Source organism: Peromyscus eremicus, chromosome X (genome assembly GCF_949786415.1).
Source record: "Peromyscus eremicus chromosome X, PerEre_H2_v1, whole genome shotgun sequence".
NCBI classification, from domain to species: domain Eukaryota; kingdom Metazoa; phylum Chordata; class Mammalia; order Rodentia; family Cricetidae; genus Peromyscus; species Peromyscus eremicus.
In genome coordinates, this window is record NC_081439.1 from 118,337,976 (window position 1) to 118,360,168 (window position 22,193).

Consider the following 22,193-nt stretch of genomic DNA (forward strand, 5'->3'; position numbering starts at 1 on the left):
CTTATGGAGGCATTTTCTCAGTTGAGAGTCCCTCTTCCCAAATGACTGTAACTTCTTTCAAGTTGACATAAAATAGACAGGACAGTTCCCCTCAGGGAGAAAAAAGGTATTTTTAACTATAAATGATATCATAGTAACCTGAAAAAATACACTAAGAAATTAAGGTTAGACATTTTAATGTAGAATTAATGCAACTACATTTGCATTGTAAGTACATTTACAATGTAATTAAATTTTGAAGACTTCAAGGGAAATTGCTGCTATGTTTTATAGTAACACACATTCATGGCCTAATAAAATTAATATATGGCAGTTACATTTATAAACAAACTCAAATACAGCATTTTTTACAGTGATTACAACATTTAAGACCATAACTACATTTGAATCTACAGAACTTGGTATTGTCTTAAATTATTAAAATTTTTACTTTAATATCACTGTGCACAGGGACATATTATTTCAATATTTTAAAGACTTATTTATTTTTATTTTATGTGTATGAGTGTTTTACCTAGATGTATGTATGTGCACCATGTGTGTGCCTGGTGCCCTTGGAGGCTACAGGAGAGCTTCGATCTCCTGGGACTAAAGTTGAGATAGTTGTGAGCTCCCCTGTGGGTGCTGGGAACCAAACCTGGGTCCCATGCAAGAGCAGCTGGTGCTATTCGCCTTCGCCGCTGAGCTCTCAACAAGTAATGGATATTTCAATTATGTCTGAAGTTAAAAAAAAAAAACCCTCTGGGGAATGCAAACCAATGAGACCTTATCACCTTATCTAAGCATGCAGCATTGGGGTAAAATAAATGCTTAGATAGTTATGGCATGTAAATCAATTGTACTGTGACTCTCTCAAGAGCAAAGCAAAGCTTGATGTGATGAAAAAGAGCATCATTGTTCTTGGGAAAAAAAACAAAAGAAAAAGAAAAGTAACTAGAAAGTAACATTATTTCTACCCAAAACACATAGTTAGCTCTCCATGCTTCAAAATCAGCACAGGCTCAGAGCAGATGAAGTTGTTGTTTTACCATCTAGTTGTCAAATGGTTTTAATAAGTCCCAAGTCCACTGGGGTTACAATAATGGAGTCACTTCCAATTAAAGCTAATCAAATATGTAATTTTATATGTCCTTCATTAGTTAGCTAAAAATTAAAGTAATTAATTTTGTCCTGAATTAAGTAAGAGGACAACTATATTTAAAATGATGGCTCTAAGTTATAAAAAAAAAACACTATAATAAATCTTCTCAATGCTGAATGCAAATGTCAACAGTAAATAGAACTCAAGCAGATAAGCTTTGAGATTTTACTATTGAATTTTGATGGCATGAGCATGGAAAAGTTATTGTTTTCTAGCAAATACATCGCATTGCTATTTCTTGACTGCATTGGTTTTTCTAAATTGCTTCTAAAATCTGACTTTTTTTTTTACATTTCTTGGAGAATTTCATTTACGAAAACTGTACTTACATTTCTGAAACCTCAACTTCCCCTGAACTCCTCCCATGCTTCCCACACTTCCTCTCAGATTCATGACATCTTCTTAACTATGGTCACATACTCACACACACACACACACACACACACACACACACACACACACACACACACAGATATATAAATACAACCTGCTGAGTTCATTTAATGTTGCTCATGTCTATATGTGTTTAAGGCTGAAAAACCTGATTTATATATTTTAAAAGATGTATTAAACAGCTCTTTAAGGGACTCATGGGTTTTTTTCTTATTAACTATTTAAACAAACAAAAGCAGCTCACAACTTGATCAAATGTCTTGTAGCTTTTTCTATCTTTCTTTCTTTCTTTTGAGGTAGTGTGCCATTATGTAGCCCAGGCTAGTCCCCTGCCTCATCATGAGTGCTAAGCTTACAGCAGTGCACTGTCATGCTTGGCTTGCATTTTCAGATTTAAGTCTTCAGTTATATTAACATGGAATCAGCTACCTTGGGGAAAATGTAATTTGTTAGAACAAATTAACTTTTGATAGTGATTAGAATAATAAATAAATGCCTTAGATTTATCCTATCCTATTGTAATGTTTAAAACTGAAGTCTATTCAATAGTACTCAATTTCTATGTAATATTTTTTGTCTTATAGTCTTTCTTGCCTTATATAAGGTACTTATTGCCTTATATAAGAAATTATTAACTACATAATGCCAAGAACACAGTACCCTGTGTTTACTTATAGAAGCTTCATCATTCTGGGTTTTATGTTTAGATCTATGGTTGAATTCAAATAAACCTGTATGAAATCAGGTATAAAGATGGAGGCTCATTTTTTCCATGTGAATACCTAGTTGCTGAAGACCATTTGTCAAAACAGACTTCCTTTCACCATTCCATTGCCATGCCATGACACCATGACTAAAAACATTTTTTATAGATTCCATGCATGAGTGATATAATGTGGCATTGTGTTTCTGTGCCTAATCACTAATATCTGGAGCAGTTTGGGTGGAGATGATGTTGGAATAAGTTCAAGAGGGCAGGCTATTGTACAACGTGGAGACTACTGTTAATAGAAATTGAGTGTATTCAGTAAAATACTAAGAAAGTATAGGTTAGTGCCTTCCAGACACAACAGTACTGACACACACATGAATTCCCAGAGACCGTGGCAGCATGCACAGGGCCTGCACAGCTTCAAGCCAGATGGGATCCTTGTACTGAAAGTGGGAAGAGAACACAAGCCCTATCCCTAACCCAGAAGCTATCTCCAATTGACAACTGCTTGCAAAGGAAAACTTAGTTTTCTCTAATGGAATCTCACTGGGGAAACAAACTACTCTTAATTGTAGGCCCAACGGTACATGGCCAACAGAAAATAAACTCAATGCTATTTTTGGAGGATTTTGGTTTTGTGTTTTGCTTTTTGTTATTGTTGTTTCATATTGCTTTGTTTGGGCACTTTCTACCTTACAAGTCTTTTTTGCTTATATACTATGGTTTCTGATTTTGTGTTTTTATGGTGTGTGTGTGTGTGTGTGTGTGTGTGTGTGTGTGTGTTTGAATGTGTTTCTCGTGTTTTTTAAATTTTTCTCCATGTCTGTATTGTTTCATTTTTTTTTTTTAATTTGCCCGTTAAAGAGAGAAAGAAAGAAGGAATGAAGTTGAGTGTGTAGAGAGGTGGGGAGGATCTGAGAGATGAGGGAGGGAAACTGTGATCAGAATATATTGTATGAAACAATTATTTTCAATAAAAATAATCTAAAAACAAAAAAGCAAGTGTATGTTAAATGCTTTCACCAAAAGGAGACAATAATGTTTATGCTAATTAGGTAGATTTAGTCATTCTGCAAATTTCAAATTGTGTTCTATTTAATGTAATTTTATGTTCATTTAAAATCAAATGATGTTTTACATTTATTGTATGAAGGATGTCTGTAATCTCTATAATTATGCCATCATTTGATGATGACTGTAGTTTATACCATGTAGTTGAGTTAGGTCCTCCAAATTTTTCAAAATTCTTCTGTTTTAAAGCTTTGTCTTTTCATACACATTTTAGAGTACAATTTGTCTTTTTTTTTTTTCAAAAATGCCTGATGAGATTTGGATTTTTAAGCTGCATGGAACTGACAGGTAAATTTATTCAAGTTTATATGTAATATGGTAAATTACAGATTTCTTAACATTGAGAATGCCTATTTACAAACATGGTCTTTCACTGTTTACGTCATCTTAAATGTGTGTGAACAAAATTGTGTACGTTTCAATGTATAAGCTTCTCACATCTCATTATATGCTTTCCTATTTAACACTTTAGGTTGTTAGAAATATAGCTGTTTCTAACTTTAGGGTTTTTTTTCAATTCTTTGTTGCTAGGAGATAGAATCACAATTTATTCTTGTACAGTAAGTTTGTGCACTACAGCCTTGTAAAAGTCACCCAGTATTTCTAGTGCATGAATCCTTATAGTCTTGTGCACATATATAATCCAGTAATCATGGCACTCTTGCCCTTTATCTCTTCCTGAAGTTATAGCACTGGCTAAGAATTCTAGTATAATGCTTAATGGAAATTGTCAGAGGGGCTATCTGTGACTTGTTTCTAGTCTTGGAAGGAAAGCATCCAGTATTTCCTCATTATGTATGTTAGCTGGTGGCTTTTCATCAGTGAGTTTTACCAGACTGAAAAAGGTCCTTTTCTTTCCAGTGTTTTATTGTGAATGACTATAGAGTTTTGTCAACTGCTTTTCTGCATCTATTGAACTGATTACATGTAATTTTCTCCTTCATTATGTTAATTTGGTGAGTCATATTGATTTTAAGTATGTAATGTAAGCATTTAAAATTGTACATTTCCCTCCTTCTTTAGCTACATCCATGAATTTTGATGTTACATTTTCTTGTTCATATAACTGGAAATCAACCTAATTTCCTCTGTGTTTTCATCTTGATCTTATACATTGTTTACATGTATACGCTTTCAAATTTAAATACTGTTCGATCACATAATACCTTCAGACTATGTGCTGGCTAGTTTTTATGTCAACTTGACACAAGCTAGAGTCATGTTGTTATAGGGAACCTCAATTAAGATAATGCCTCCATCAAACTGGCCCTGTAGGGTATTTTCTTAATTAGTAATTGATGTGGGAGGGCCCAGCTCACTGTGGGTTGTACCTTCCCTGAGGTGGTGGTCTTAGGTGCTGTAAGAAAGCAAGCTGTGCACACCATCAGGAGTAAGCCAGGAAGTAGCACTCCTCATGGCCTCTGCATCAGTTCCTGCCCTGACTTCCCTGGATGACAGACTACAGACTGTAAGATGAAATAAATCCTTTCCTCCCTGAGTTGCTTTTGGTCACAGCAACAGAAACCCTGAGACACACTAAATGATTCCAGTCTCTTTAATTAAGATTTGTCTCATAAAACAGCATATGTTCTATCTTAGTGAATGTTCTGCATAGTCTGAAAAATAATTGTGTGTGGTACAATTGTTGAGAATAGATTTTAAATATCTAATCATCAGTTCTTACTGTTGGTTTAACAAATTGCTTTGATTACTAGCCATCTAAATAATTCAATAATTATCTAAATAATCCAACCATGAGTGCAGCAAGCCTTTCAGAAGTGACACAGCTTGGAGCGTTTTGGCTTTCCTATGTGACCCAGTATTTCCACTGAGAGTCTTAGTTTCACTGTATACATGAAACTTGGAACCAAACACATTACTCCTAGTCTTTTAGATGTGTATAAAAAACTGTGTACCATCACATGGAATTCAATACAAGGTACACAAGGCACAATCCTGCATTTCATAGGAATTATATGTGAATCAATCTTGTTATCTGTGTGCTGTGTTTTTATAGATAGGTAAATGTCACTAAGGATAAAAATCTATGAGAATACTGTTGTATAAAGAAAATTTTCTTTCCTTTTTAATGGTAGGGTTAACAGAAACACTGTGTTATTTCTCATTGCTTCATGCTTTATTCACATTGAAGTCTTGGGTGCAGACACAGGTGTACGTGAGTGTGTGTGTGTGTGTGTGTGTGTGTGTGTGTGTGTGTGTGCCTGCCTGTAAATGTATGTATATGTGCATGTAGGTAGGGGAAGCTATCCACACAAAAATAACATGTTCCTAGAATTAAATAAAAATATACATTGGTAAAATTGGTAAAGCATTCTTGGACAGTAGGACTAACATCATAAAAGCATTTGGAAGGATTATTAACTAGATTATCACAGCAACCTTATAAGAAGGTTAACATGTTTACAGTTTTTGACTCACACACACACCAATCTATTGAAGGAAACATGAAATGTTAACAAGCATAATTTATTTGCAGCTTTATTTCTAATTACAGAAAGATTTTTCACACCAGTGTAATACTAGGCAAATATTAGGGAATTTTGGCCTTCAAATATTGGACAGTTTAATCATAATTATATCTGCAAACTTGGGCATTCTGACCCCTATGGTTACCCAATGAAAATCTGTAAACTATCTCCTCAAATCAGACCTTCTTTTCTTCTGTTATTTTTCACCAACCTAACCAATCAATGCATTAGGATCAGAGGATCAAGAGCACATGGGTTACACTGTAGCAAGTTTTCATAGAGAGCTTGCACGTGTTCAAGGGCTTGTATGGCACATTATTGAGTCCTTCAAATAACCTACAGAGGACTTGGGGGGGGGGGAACAGGTTATTACTTTAAAGATTCACACTTAATGACTTACTCATTTTATTTGATGTGATGAGCATTTTGCCTGCACACATCGCATGTGTTCCTGGTGTCCAGAGAGGTCAGAAGAGGGCATTGAATCCCCTGGAACTGGAGTTATGGATGACTGTGAGCCACCATGTTGGTCCTAAAGAGTGAACCTGGGTCCTCTGCACGAATAATAAATACTCTCAATTACTGAACCATATCTCCAGCTCCAAGCTTCATACATGTGCTCACTCACCTTCAGAGTTAGAGAGTACAATCAGTGTGGCTTTTAGTTCAAGTTAGTGACATTATGGAGACATAATTTTTTCATTCAATATTTTTTGAAATAATTATGGGAGCTTCGTTCAATATTCTTTCAAGCATTATCTTCCAGCTTTTGGTGCTCTCACAATTCAACAGCATGTGGGCAGAACCATGGTTGCCAAATGTATAAGAACTGGATGGTAAAGCTCAAATGTCAATATTGAAACTGATAAAGAGAATTATGGCTCTCTTGTAAAGTGTCAAAGCAAAGACCCTGACACTTAGTGTGCATTAGATATGTGATTAATAAATGACTTAAACAACCAAATGGAATGTGGTCTGTCACATTACGAAAGCGCAATGACCAACTAAATCCCCTGAGCCCTAAGTAAATAGCAAGTCTGCATAGCCTAGAATTCTCTCACAGCGTCTTTCACTCAACAAAAGTTTGCCAGCTTTGTGGTGAGCTCTGTAAGCACGGCTGAAGCAATGAAAATGAAAAAGCATCCCTGTGATCTCTGCTGCTGAAGACTGTGTAACAAAGACATGGACATGGCGGATACTTGGACTCACTACCCATGCACACCAGCCTGAAGTCCCCATACCCATTGCAAACTCGTCTACCGTTGATCCTGAGATTCCTCATGGAGAAGCTACTCCCTCAGAGGTCTTCTGAAGCTTTCTTCCTCCAGTCTGCTAGGGCCTTATTTCACTCAGACTATGGAGTTGTAATAAAAAATCACATGTTACAAGCTTGACAACGTGCCTAACTGCTTGCTGACTGTCACAGAAAGAATTCACTTCCTGCTTCCGTGACAAATGTAGCAGCATCAGCCACTCTTCTCTGAAGGAATAAATAAATGGGATTAATTTGTGATGGGAAAAACAAACAAACAAACAAAAACTAGAGTATGAATTTGTGTAACCCGAAGGTTTCATTTTTATTTGGAAAAGAAGAATTACAGCATGAAATGTCCAGAAGATAATAGAGCACAACTAATTTGCTACATGAATTATAAGCATAAATTCAGAAAAAGAAACAAGCATGAAAATATTACATTTTAAATGTGATTCTTTGTAAACTGCTATCAGGAAATGTTCATCTTGGCACATAGAAAAGGCAATAGCCCTGAAGAGAATTTACTAATGCCTCCCCCACCCCCCAGTACTTCTGAACCCTGCATTGTCTTGCGCGGACTAAAAGGAGGGCTGGGTCTAAAAAGCGTATTAAATCATAATGTTGTGCTTCACTTGCCCTTAACTACTCTAGAGCCCTAAGTTCAACTTAATTAATAATAAGCTAAATAATTGAAGGCACGCTGATTGCATTTGGTTACAAAGTATACAGAGAAGAAACAATTTTCAAGTCAAAAGTATTCTGAGATGAGACTTGGTCCAGCACAATGTCTTACACACTTACTACACAATTTTAGGAATAAAGAGTACTACAAGTAAAATGCTTTTAAGTGAAAGAAAAGAAAGAAGTATATGCTGTTGGTTCTTTGCATGGTCCAATATATTAACCTGAAAAAAAAATCCCCATCATTTGGGCTGAAAATCTTTTGAGTGGTGTTTTTTCCACATGGGCTGAGAAGCAGGCAGGCAAGAGCTACAGGAAACTCATCTCCGACACGACTCTCTGTAACAGAAATGGAACCCGTTACTTTTCAGAGGGGTGTGTGTGTGTGTGTGTGTGTGTGTGTGTGTGTGTGTGTGTGTGTGTGTTTCTGAAACAGGGTCTTACTATGTCGTACCTTGGGCTGGCCTAGAACTAACTATACAGCCAGGTTGGTCTCACTCCCAATCCTCTTGCTTTAACCTTCTCAGTGCTGGGATTACAAGCACATACCACCACAGCTGGCTGGCTTCTCAATTTCTGTCTTTGTAAAGTGAAACCAAACGCACAGCTCCTTTCACCTTCTGTTTTAATGCATGTATATGTGTGTTTATATTGTGTATATGTCCGTGTGCATATGGTTTGCAAGTGTGTGGATGTGGGTGAACATGTATGTGTGTGCACAAGCATGCAGAGACCAGAGGTCATCAGGTGTCATCCTTAAAAACATCATCAACCCCCTTTGAGACACGGTCTCTCAGAACTTCGGGGGTTGTGGGCTGTACTGCATTGCTCTTTTGTTTGTTTTCCTTGGTAGCAGGACTCAGGAAAGTATTCAAAAGAGGAACTCTGATAGGTTTTCCTGCATTCCCAATCCTTGTGATTAAAGCAATAGTCAATTTTGCAGACTCGCTTTACTTTATGACTCCAAAGCTGAATAAATGCTAAAAGACCTGGTTCTGACAGCATTCTAGACCATCTACAGGCAGTGTTCAAATACCAAATGGTTTCTTCTGACTGCTCACAACTGACCAACTGACCCAATCTAATTTGTCCTCCGATAACATAACAAAAGGAACTGTCACTGATTCTTATAAGTGGCTTAACCCAGTAGGTTGCAAATTATAGGAAGGAGATCATTTAGGGTTTGTTTCTGAGAGCCATTCAATAGGTCTGGAAGGTCAGGTTTGCATAACGACATTATTAAACTCTCAAATTATTAAATTCTCAAATGCATGCAGGAGTTTGTACAGTTTATCTGATATATGATAGTAGAACAAATTGGATTCAGAACCACATGAGAATCAGGATGTCTTTTTTGTTGTTGTTTTGTTTTGTTGAAACAGGGTTTCTCTTTGTAGCCCTGGCTGGCCTGGAACTCGCTTTGCATACTAGGCAGGCATCAGAGATCCACCTGTTCCTCCCTCCTGAGTGCTAAAACTAAAAGTATGTGCAACCAGGCCCAGCTCAGGACTTTAAATAAGCCAGATATTAAACATATTTGAAAGAGTGCTTTATTTCTCATTATTTTTCAACTTAAAAAAAAAGAAAGTCATTTTAAAATAAAAATGATACTCAAATTATAGGTTTCCTAATTTAAATCTTTGTTATTTATCATTTTTAATGTATAATAAAGTATATTTTAAATGGATATAACTCACATAGTAAATAAAAGTTCTTCTTTAAAACTTTTATGTGTGTTATATATGCCTGTGGCCCTTGGAGGCCAGAAGAGGGCATAAGATTCCCTAGAACTGGAGTTACAGATGATTGTGACCTACCACATGAGTGTTGGACATTGAACCTAGACCCTCCAGAAGAGAAGCCAGTGCTCTCAACTGCTAAGCCACCTCTCCAGCCACTTAAATATTGAAGTTCTCAATATTTTAAGAACAGAAAGTATTCTGTCATTTGAAATATGAGAACTGCTAATATAAATAATTACAACAAATCTCTTGCCAGCCCTTAATTCCTTCCTCTGTAAATTATAGCTTAAAAGATTAACCTTTCTCACACTGATACTGTTAATGTTAATTGAGAAATTATTTTATAAAGTATATTTGAAACTTAGTTACATCTGTGTCTATCCCTCATACATAAATAGAAAACACAGCTCTGAACAAAATTACACATAAATACATATACACACATACAAAAGTACATGGAAAACTGGTGACATCTGAGTAAAGCCCATTGCTGGCACTGATGTCAAGTCCTAAGATTTGGTACTGTCCTCTAATTATCAAAGATGTTACCACTGGGATAACTAGATGAAGGAAACACAAGACATTTCAGTAGTATTTTTCTTAACTTCTTGTGAATATATAATTTCAAATATTAAGCTTAAAGACAAATTCCATATACACAGAGAGGTGTAATGAAATAAACACCATACTTAAAAAAAATCTAAAACTGAGAGGGTCATGAAATCACACATTTATAAGCTAGCACTTGACAACCTAAGGCAGGAGGCCAGCCTGGGCTACCATAGAGAGATCCAGACTAGAAAAAAAATAAAAATAATGATCATATTGATGTATTTGTAGGCATTTGGAAACTGATAATTAAACTAACTTCAGTGGTGTTCTGTGTATAATTGAGACGTATTCTACATAATGAGAAGTGATTAGTGAATCCTTGTAAGATTCACTTCAAATCACTTCATTTGGATATAGAATATGGACTATATTCAATAACCCTCAAGAATCCTGACACAAGGTTGCTCTTTATGTGCCCTATCTGTTTCATCGGGGATTTTGATGTACATGTCACACTAACCATTTGTGGCCCATCCTCTCCATCGTCACTGTAAATAGGGAAGTAATAGTTATCTGAATGTTCTTCAGATGCTCCAGGACCTTCTGCAGTTGGTGGCATCTGAATCCAAGCTAGAAGAAAAAGGACAAGTGTAGCAGTTACCCAAAGGATATGGTTCCCTACCACAGGAGAAGCAAACTCACCATTACAGTCAAAGCTATGACCTTCAGTGGATCAACACTATGGCCTAACTCCACGCAATAAAATTGCACTTAGGTTGCACTATTTCTGCATTTGACATTTCAGAAAGGACTTGGACTACAATATACTTCTTTGAAATTTCACAATGGTTGGAAGTTGGGGTTGATGGGCATTATTAAAAGTAATGTTAAGCCAGGTGGCACAGGCCTTTAATCCCAGCACTCAGGAAGCAGAGGCAGGTGGATCCCAGTGAGTTTGAAGCCAGCCTGGTATACAGAGAGAGTTCCATGATAGCCAGAACTACACAAAGGGAAACCTTGTCTCAAAAAACAAAAAATGTAATGTTTAAACATTTTCAGAATATATTATCTTTCTTACCTCTACCCACAAAAAATGGTTCTGAATGTTCTTTCTATAATATTTGTATTTCTCCCACTCAAATAGTACTTGTTAGATTCTGCCTGGTGTTACTATTATTTTGTCTTGGGTTGTCTTAGTAGGCAGAGATCATGTATTATATATCCCATGCCTTATAAGAGCCTGCTTGTAGCCAGGTGTGGTAGGGCACACCTTTAATGCCAGCATTCAGAAGGCAGAGGCTGGTAGATCCCTACAAGTCCAAGGCAAGCCTGGTCTAAATAGTAGGTTCCAGGCCAGCAGTGCTACATAGTAAGACTATATATCCGCCTGCCACAACAATGAGATAGTAGGTAGAAAAATTCTTTCTTTTTTTTTTAGAATTGAACTGATTTAGATGAAATAATCTGTGTTTAATTTTAATTGTTAACTTGACACAACCTAGAATCACACGGGAAGACAGTCTCAGTGAGGGGTTGGCTAGACCATGTTGGCCTGTGGGCAAGTCTGTTGGGGGTTGCTTTAATTGATGTGGTAAGAACTAGCCTGAAAATAGACAGCATCATTTCTTGGTTTGGAACCCTGGACTTTATAAGCATAAAGAAATCTATCTAAGCAAACTATTCATGCAAGCAAGCAGCATGAATGGATTGATTTCTCTTTGCTTCCTGACTGTGGATGTGATGTGACTAGCTACTTCAAGCTCCTACAACTGTGACTTCCCTGCAATGATGGACTGTAACTAGGAATTGTAAACTGTAATAAACAGCCCCCCACCCCAAATTGTTTTTGTCAGGGCATATCAGCACAGTAACAGAAAAGAAAAAAAAAAAAAAAACAGGAGAAAATCTAAGTCACAAACTTACAGACTCCCTTCTTGGCCATAGTAAACTGTTCATGTCAACCTTCTTTGATGTGGTTTCCCTACCTGTCAAATGAAGGCATTGATACTAGGCTCTCTCTTTGTTGCTGGGGTTGGGAGTCACAACATAAAGATCTAAAGGAACTAACCTCTAAATGGATAACTAAAAACTAAACACTGTCAGCATTACTTGTTCCTACTCAACTAGTAGGATTAAGGACTGTTATATTAAGTCCTGAGACTTTGGCACTTCTCAGGGAGTCTATGCTATTGTTCCCAAAGTTATTTAGGTGCTTGTATAGCACCTTATACCTCCCTATTATGACACTTATCATATTCCACTTTAATTGCTTACTGAATTATCTACCTTCCTTGCATTGTAAAGATGGCAGCTCTGTGTATTTTAATCATACTTCAGATGCAACTCTCCAAAATTCCTGATGCACTGATCATGTTAACATTTGGTGAATCAAATGTATTGCGTACGATCATTTCAAACAGCACAAATCTCATAAGAAAATGAATTTCCAGCTCTAGTCACAAAACCAATGACAAAGAAACAGTATACTCATTGAAGTCAATATCTGTGTTGTATTCACTCCTGTGTCCTTTATTGCAAGAGTTCTCAAACTTAAGCATGGATCGGCATTATATAGAAAGTTGGCCAAAAGTCAAGTAGCTAGGTCTCATACCCAGTTTCTGCTTCAGAAGATCTGAGGCAGAGAGAGCCAAAAAAAAATTGTCTTCTATAAAACAAGTTCCCAGGCGATATTAATGTTACTGGTCCAGGGCCCACACTTTGACAAATAGTGCTCTGTAGTGTCCACCAGAGTGCTTTTCATGTGTAAGAAATGAAAGCCTTCTAAAACAGGTTGACTTACTTTTCTTTATACAAAAATAACACATGGCTAGATTCTTTCCAAATTAGCAACAGGGGTTAAAAGTCACATAGTTATGAATCTTTTCATCAGATAACCAAGACACATACCTGAGGAATTTGCTTCTGTTTGAACTGGCACAACTGCCTCCCTGATCGCCACCACACCACTGGCTTGTTCCACCTCTGCTCCTGCCTCTGCTTCTACTCCCACAGCATTTACAAGAGCTTCCTCTTGCTTTCTGAAAAAGCCACATATAAAACAGGTGAGCTTTTGCATAGTCTAAGAACAGTGAAAAATTAAAATTCTCTATCTTAATACTATGTGTTAACAGTAAGCTGAAAATCCATTCCAATAGCTGACGTGCCCTTATTTAAGTCTGTAGAATAGTTGATAATATAAAACATCTTCAAGAGCTTAAGTCCTAAGATTCAAGTCAGCACACTTCTTTTATGCAAAGATTATACTGTTCCCTTCTAGACCCAAGACAGGTATGTGTACAATCTGTGTTGTTCTGAAGACTTTTCATCTTAATATGTCAGGTAATGTATGTATAAATATGTAGGTGAAATTTTAACCTGATTCATGCTGTTTGCACCAACTACTGTTTCAGAAACTACTGCATACAACAAAGTCTTCACTTCTATGTTTGAATGTCATGAACCCTGCCAGAAAAAGACCTTCAATGTAGCTTGGTTCTCCTAAAGATCCTGATGAAAACCATGTGCTGTCTCAGATTTTAGAGACGTTTTGGAGATATGTGTGACAAAGAAAGAAAAACAATCTATCTAATAGGTCCTTCTGTGCTCCCTGTACCATGCAGCTACTGTAGCTCAGTGAACTCTGTGCCGGGGCTTTGGAAAGTCTCTGTGTACATTCAGATGCAGACAGTGCAGCTTTTGAGATTATTAGAGGCAGAACATCAAGATCAGCGTCCTAAAGCAGCAGCGCTGAGCTACCATGCCCAACTGCCACCATCCAGAAGGACTTTAACCTCACTTCAATTCATAGATCCATGTCTTAACTATGCACACTGCGAGCCACTCCTTCATCCTCTGTCCTCATATTGCTTCTCCAGACAGACTGAAGGGAAGCAAAAGCACCCCAAAGAGAAAGCCGTGAATGAGAACTATTGTGTTTACCCTCAGCCTGAGTGCAACTCTTCCCATGATCAAATACAAAGCACTTAAAAGTTTTAAAAACACCCTTGCAATTTATAGGGACTGCCAGTCACTATGTAACTCCAACATATGGCTTAAACCTGAGAAAATACTGTGTTTATGTGATCTGATAAGGGATTGCTATCACAGAAGGCTGTTTGTTGTCTGAGATGTTCTAATTACATTGTTTGGTATTTCTAGGGGCTGAAGAGATTGCTCGTGGTTAGGAGCAATTGTGGCCTTATAGGGGACCCAGGTTCAGTTCCCAGCACCCACACAGTGGCTAGGAACTGTCTATAATTCCAGTTACAGGGGATCTAACACCCTCTTTTGACCTCCATGAACCAGGAAAACATGTGGTGCACATATGCACATGTAGGTAAAATTTTCATACACATAAAGAGACATAAATACATTAAAAATTTAAAGAATTATGTTTCTGAATGAAATGATCACTTACTCAGCTTTCTGCTGCTGAGGAGAAAGTTGATCCCATTCTCTTGGCTGATCCTGCTGTTTTTTAGCTGAACAATTAAACAAAGCTTATGAGTCATTTTGAAGATCTGTTTCTTACTTCTATGAAGGACAATACTTTCCAATACACCACAGAGGGTAGGGGGGAAAGAGAGAGACAGACGGGGACACACACACACACACACACACACACACACACACACACACACACACACCGTTTTCAGGGATTTAAACTGACCAGGAAGGCCAGTCTAAAGTTAAAATCTGTAGAGTTTGAACTGTGTATTACTTTATTCAAAGAGTACAAGCTAGGGCCTGGGGTGCCATGGCACTCAGTGGGCCAAGCAGTTTCTGCACAAGAATGAAGACCTGCATTTGAATCTCTAAAACTGACAAAAAACAAAAAGAAAAAGAAAAACTGGGCTCAGTAGTACATGTCTGTAATCCCAGCACTCATATGGTAAGATAGAAGGTGGAGGCAGGAGAATTCCTGGAAGCTCTAGGGTCAGCTATCCTTCTTATCCAGCAGTAGAACAATGACAAGAAGTCCTGTCTCAAACAAGGTACAACGAAATTGGTCCTCTGATCTCCATATGATCACTGTGGCACACACACACACACACACACACACACACACACACACACACATCTGTAGTCACATACACAAGTATGTATATATACATCATACACACATACAAACAAAGACTCTTTTTCTAAAGTACCAGTTCAAAAGTGCAACCAGTTCTCCATCCCAGCCTTACTGAATACTGGTTCTGTGAGGTTCTTCCTCACCGTCATCTCCCAGGAAGGACTAGAAATTGATACCTCATTGATTCTCAGCTGGTTCTGAAGCACCAAGGCTCACCTTGGAGTTGAAATTAGCTGTTGGGTTTTTCTGAAGCTCTCTGAATCTCAATGTTACTTTTTATTTTAGTTTAATAATTCCCTTCATGATTATTAAATTATCAGCCACACTTTTCACAAAATCTAAGCCATTGTGCTTCTCCAGATAAAGCATGAATGCTTGAAATTACCAGTCCAAGAAAGGGAATGGATCCAGATGGGAGGGGAGGGGGGGGAACTGGGAGGAATAGAGGGAGGGGAAACTGTAATTAGAATCTATTATGTGAAGAAAAAACTATTTTCAATAAAAGAAAAAAATGAAATTACCAGCCAAAAGTTCCTGCTGCTTTAACAAAATGTTTCTTATTTCTTTTAACCATAAGATCTTCACATCAATATTTGGAGCCTAAAAATTAAAACAGAAGGAAAAAGTATGTTTCCTTTTGAAAAGAATGCTTTTATAATAATAAAAAATGTAATCAAACGTGAGTCACTCTATGAAACACCAGATTCAAATTCTAGCCTTTTAATTCTTAAAGCGTTTAAGAGGCTGATCATTAGCCATCTGATTAGATGAGATATTATAATCAAATAATTCTAAAATTGCCTTAAAGAACAGACTAACAACTGGAGGAAATGCAGGGATCATTTCACTTAGTTTTGCTTTGCTGGAGAATTACACACACACACACATATACACACACCACTTTGTTTCAATTTCGGTAAAACAACAACAACAACAAAGCATGTTCTAATATTTCCACAACTTAATAATCTTAAAAACTGATACTAACATGATGGAGTCCCTAAATACTCTTCTATTGCTTATAAGGTAAGTCTGTTATATGGTAGCAACTATTATATCTTAAAGCAAACCAAGAAGGGTTTATATACTGCTATCAGTACAAAATCAAACATGAAAAAAAAAACCCTGAACATCTGTAACAGATAATAACTTATGGATCAGCCACAAGTCACGATGCAGAGACTCACTGACAATGGCATAGCACTATCTTGAAGTGGCCTGAGTGTTCTCCCCTCCCTGAAACATCATGGGCCTCAGAGCACACCCGCCCAGGAAGGAATAAATCTTAACTGTCATATCTTCAAGTCTTTAAATGCTGAAGACAAAGGGAACTCAACACTAACTCTAGAAACTTCATAGAAGCAAAAAAGTAGCAGCCAAACGTGAAAGGCATGAGCTTTTATAAAAGGTGACCAACATTTTTTTTTTTACCAACTCAGATTTTTAAATTATTCTTTAAAAGATCTATTTATTTATTTTCATTCAGTGTCTATGGGTGGTTTGTCTGCATGTATGTTAAGCACACCACATGCCTTCAGTGCCCATGGAAGCCAGAAGGAATCAAATTCCCCTAGAGTTAGAGTTATAAATTGTTGCAAGCCACCTATTATGAGTGTTAGAAACTGAATCAGAGGTTTGTTGTTTTTTGTTTTGTTTTGTTTGTTTTTTAATCTTAATGTTGGGGCTGGAGAGATGATGGCTCTGTAGTTAATACTGCTCTTGCAGAAGATCATACTTTGATTCCCAGCACCTACATGGGATCACTCACAATGGACTTTAACTCCAGCTCTAGGGGTCTCTTGCCCTCTGCTGGCTTCCTAAAGCACTGCACAAACAAATTCATAATCCCACAGACATAAGCGTGAATGCGCACACACACACACACACACACACACACACACACACACAACTAAAATCCTTAGCATGGATGCTATGAAGGTAACCAACTGCTTTCAGATTAGATTCAAAGCCTACTCCACTAGAGAAAACACAGGCCTGGTATTGCAAAGCTGCTTAAGAACCCATGGTTGCGGAGCTCATAAGCTCCAGGGGGAGAACCTCTAATATTATTTTATTAAATTGACATAGTATCAAACTGCCCTCTAAATTAGTATCTACCCTAGTGCAACTCTCAGAGCTCATCAGAGAAGTTTATTTGTGCGATGTTTAAAGGTTAACAAAGAAATTTGCAACTGGTTAAAGTGTAGAGACTGAGTGTGGAGTGCTCAGTCATAAATGGCATTTTATATCACACCCTTTTCCCAAGGCTCAGAAACCATCACAGAAAAGGGGACAGAAAAATTGTAAGATCCAGAGGTTGGGGAGGACCAGAACAAAACAGTGTCTTCGGGGCATAACAGGACCACTGCACCCAAGAACTCAGACCAGCTATGGATGTCTGCACAAGATCTCACAAGACCAAGACAATCAACATTCCAACATGCAGTGGGAAGGCATTCAGAGTCCCCACTTCTAAGTGAGGAGCAATAGATGGTTACTGTCTTCTAGGGTAAAAAGAACCAGTTTTCTTTAAGAATGAGGCTCCTGGTAGGTTTAACATTCTCCAATGGATGCCCCCACACCCAGGAATATATGGATAATACAAACTGAAATTGACAGGTCAATAAATTAAATAAATAAAATAAAATAAAAATTTTTCAATTTTAATGATGATTATGGTTTCCAGAAGAATAACCAACCTGAACAATGTATATTTCTTCCTTCTCACCATACCATATTTCAAACTTGCGGTTATCACCTTTCACATGTTCTGTAATTCCAGCTTCTTCCATCTACAACAAATCAAATTTTTCCTGAGCATTTGATTACAAATATGAAATTGCATTCATCATGTTCTATCATAATCTATGAGAACAGAATGTTTCATTTAAGCAAAATATACATTTTATTTTTAATGAGTAGGAAATGGAAAGTATAGCCATAGGCATGAAGACTTAAGTGTTTTTGTGGAAATAGGCACTCAGAGTTCAGATGTCATGCTCCATTCCAGTGCTTGATATAAATGTCATAATCTGAACACTCAGGCCTCCTATCTAAGGTTGAATTCTGCTGGAAAATAACTATACAGTATTAAAACAAAATTTTGTCAGAAATAAAAGTAATTAAACATCAATGGGAAGAGCCACCTGAAATTGATTAATTAATTTCAATTTTTTTGAAGTAATTATTGGCCAGATCAATTTGATGTTACAAATTTATTCCCTACGACTTATAAGTAACAAATTTATGGGTTAGAGAAGAACCAGCCTTGGTTCTCTTCCCACCAAGCTTCCCTCTGCAGCAAACAAAAGACCTAACCTTCTCACAGCAGTAAAACTTGAGTAGTATACAACATTTCTTCCTTCCCACCACTTTCTTCTCACCCATGTTTATGCTTAGCACAATTTACTTTCACACTTAGCTGCTAACCTTGGCTAATTCCATGTGGGACGACTTCACTCCCTTGTGTACATTTCCTTAAGTTCTTCTCTGCTTTTCCCCCTTTCTTTCAATTCCTTCCTAATTGTCTAAAGGAATATCACACTGTGTTCCACTTATGAACCCCTCAAATGACCCTAATTAAAACTAATAAACATTAAGGGTAGTGCTCCTGAGATTCGTGCATTAAGGTAAAGGAAAACAATTATACTTAGAAATGCAACTTAGCTATGTTAATTAAAAAGCCTCTGACATCTACCTTGAATGTAGTCTAAAGTTACTTTCAAATGTTCCCTAATCTATCTTTCACATACCACCCTAAACTATCTCGGCTCAAATATTTAGATATAAGAATACCTACATTCTATCTTTTCAAAAAGTGAATTATGTTTCATCACATGACTGTCTCAATAGGATGATAGGTAACAGACATACAAGACTTCTGAATCAAAGAAGACCAGAGTGGACCTCCATCCATCCATCACTAGCATTCATCAGCTATGTGTCTTAGTGTTTCCTAAGAAAACTTAGGTGCTGAAGTTTTCTCAAATTCCATTTTTCAACCATGAAATTGGTAAACATGTATTTCATAGAGCTGATATAGAGATATAAATATTAAACGCATGTTCACATTATATAAGTTGTTGTGGGGGAGTGCAGGTGGGTATGCATGTTCACATGTACATGGTACATATGTACACGTGTGGGGGCCAGAGGTTGATGTCAGGTATCTTCCACAATAGGTCACCACTTTATTTATTGATGCAGGGTCTCTTGCTGAACCCAGAGCTCACCTGATCCAGCTAATCTAACTAGCCAGTTTGCTTTGGGCTGAGATTATACCCACATAGCATTTTACACAAGTACAAGTGATCTGAACTCCAATCCTTACACTTGAATGACAAGCTCTTTACCCCAGTTCATAATGAGCTTTGAACGCATGGTTTTCTTTCCCATCCTTTCCTGTATTTCAATGGCAACTGTTTTTCTATTTCCCATTGCTGATATACATAGCACATCATTAATTAAATACATTTTGGGATTTCCTTGGCAATCAACTTTTATCTGACACAAAGTTAGCACTACTATGCATTAAATTAAAACAACAGTTGGTGATAATAAGCAAGCACACAATCTGATGGATCTGAAGAAGCTACATCTTTATCTGATTGCTTGTTACCTGACATATGGTTTTTCTATGGATGTTAAGTGCTTGCATTAGAGTACATAGTCATTAGAAAGACATGAGAATGCTGTGTAAATCCAGTTTGGTGTGATACAGTCAAGACAAAAAAAATCCATTTCAGAGGAGAGAAGTTGTTCAGCTTTGTTAAGTAGCATCCTGACCAGCAATGGTAGACTCTCGTGAGAAAAAAGCAGGAGGAAGCAAGCATAATAAAACCTAAGAAACAGTCTAACTTTCCATCTTTCTTAGTTTACAGCATCACCATTTTCCCAGGAATCTTTATCTAAAATTTTGCAAGCATCACTTACTAGTTCTTTTCTATTAAAGATACAATTATATCAGGAAACCAAAGAAAAACCAGACAGATTTTCCTCTTTTAAATGTCAAGTAGTATTTATTTTCTGTATCTGGTAAGTCACTAAGCACTTATGTCTGCCTTCCATTGAAATGTTTCTTGCATCAGTTTCTCCTTCTGTTTCCATGGTAACTATTGTACTCCTTCTGGCTTCATTACCTCATTAGTCCTTCTTTAATGAACTTCAGAAACACTCTGTTGATATGCCTATCATTGTATCAAATTTAAAATAAAATAGAAAGTCAATGCAAATAAGAAATTCTGCTTTAAGTAGTTACTAGATCACCCCACAAACAGAATGTGCATCAAATTTGTTTATGTTAAACTTGCCTGCAAAGGTGAAGTACATTTCAAGGAGTACACACGTAGACGGCAAGATCTAAAACCTCTCAGAAAGGGATTATAATGTCTTGGTTCTCAGTTGATGTTTATTAAAGTCATACGTAACTCAGATATGTAGACTATATTAAAAGAGTAACTGAGTACTTGTGATAAAGATGGTTGGAATTTTAAAGACTCTTTGGAGCTACTGTGCATTCACAATTGAATACAAAATGGACAATGGGAAATGCTCAGGGAGGTGACCCTGGGTAGGAATTGTGCTGGAGGCAGCGCTGACCAGTATGAGGAAAATCAAAAGTAGAGCCTGCTTATCATGTGGCCTCCTTAGACTAAGTCCCCAAGCCCATGACAAGTCCATCAATATAATGTAGCACTGCTACATTTTCATCAGCTCTCAACTATACTGGGACAGCCAACTATGAAAGAAAACACTCATGAAAAATGACTAAAATGGTAGTGACTGGAGAATTAAAGATAAGAATTTTCTATCTTCCAATTAGTCTATAAACAAATATGCTGCATTTATAATTTAAATTTGAAAGATAAAATTCATTAGGTTTAAAATAACCAAATCTACCAATTATAGCCTCATGTGAATTGGAAGTACCACTGGGCTGCTAATGACTTTCACAAACAACTGTGTCCTAATTTTAACACAAGGCTAATGTCAGGACACAATGGTAGTTTGGGTTCTAGAGAGAATAAAATTATTTCAAAGAATAGCACAGAATATATATGAGAAAGATCCAGCTGTGGGTAGCTTTGGATTCCCAGAAAGGACAGGGCTAAGGAGTGGAGGAAGGATGCAGAAAGGAGGCTAGGAATATGCTAAGCAAAAGAGTTCTCCATTGGCAAACTGCAGTGAGGAGGGGAAAACCCTTTCCTCCTTGTTTCTTTTATAACAAAAACTTCTTGATAACAAGACCAGGAATTTTATCCAGTATCATTGGAAGAGTGCTCATCCCTAGGTGAGCCAGAACACAAAGGGCACCTTGGAGAACATCTGAAACTACAGTGATGGGGAAGTTGAATCAAAGCTCTGCACCTGGGCCCAACCCCAGTCCTAACTTCAGACTCCCAAAACCCATGTAAAGCTAGATGTTAGTACATGCTTGTAATTCTAGTGTTCCCACAGCAAGATAGGAGGTGAAGACAGGAGAATCCCTGGAAGCTCTTGGGGGCAGCAATACTGGTGTGCATAGCAGTGAACAACAGGACACCTTGCTTCAAACAAGGTGGAATGGAAGGACCAAGAACTGAGCTGTCTTATAACCTCCAAAGTTGTGCTGTAGCATATATGTGCCTGTACTCACACATGAACACATGCATTATTTCGTTTTGATTTTTTGATTCTTTTAAACAGAGGGATGTGCAGTTAAAGTATAACACCTATTTAACAAAAAAAAAGTATTCAAGATGGAATACATATAAGGCAATATTGTATCACATAATGTGAGCTTTCTTACTTTTAGGCAGTGCTTAAAACTGTACGATGGGTATCTACCAGCACCTTCTCCAGATTCAACGCGCGTCTTACAAAACATAACAGCTTTTTCATACAAGAAAATGTGTCTCTGCATGGGTTTGAATCTTGCAAAATCCTTCATTTTTGTAGCACCTTTCCGGTGTCCTAGCCAAACACTGAAGGCACCTTGCAGAATCATCTTGCCCAGCTCATTCAGATTTCCCTAGAATGAAAAATCAAAACCAATTCATGGAAGTCAGAGCTATATTCCGGTGCCAGACATTGACATCT

General features: G+C 37.2%; 1 protein-coding gene across 1 annotated transcript in view; it reads right to left on the bottom strand.

Moving 5' to 3' along the window:
* Window positions 1-7,354: 7,354 nt before the first annotated feature.
* Window positions 7,355-22,193, bottom strand: part of Mcf2 (MCF.2 cell line derived transforming sequence) — a 100,213-nt gene continuing 85,374 nt past the window's right edge. The window contains exons 23-29 of the mRNA XM_059250541.1: window positions 21,904-22,125; window positions 17,816-17,908; window positions 15,638-15,716; window positions 14,454-14,517; window positions 12,944-13,074; window positions 10,557-10,666; window positions 7,355-8,081 (exon numbers count right to left, since the gene is read on the bottom strand). Of these exons, the coding sequence (XP_059106524.1) occupies window positions 8,052-8,081; window positions 10,557-10,666; window positions 12,944-13,074; window positions 14,454-14,517; window positions 15,638-15,716; window positions 17,816-17,908; window positions 21,904-22,125 (729 nt within the window). The 3' untranslated portion in view covers window positions 7,355-8,051. The remainder of the gene's footprint in view (window positions 8,082-10,556; window positions 10,667-12,943; window positions 13,075-14,453; window positions 14,518-15,637; window positions 15,717-17,815; window positions 17,909-21,903; window positions 22,126-22,193) is intronic.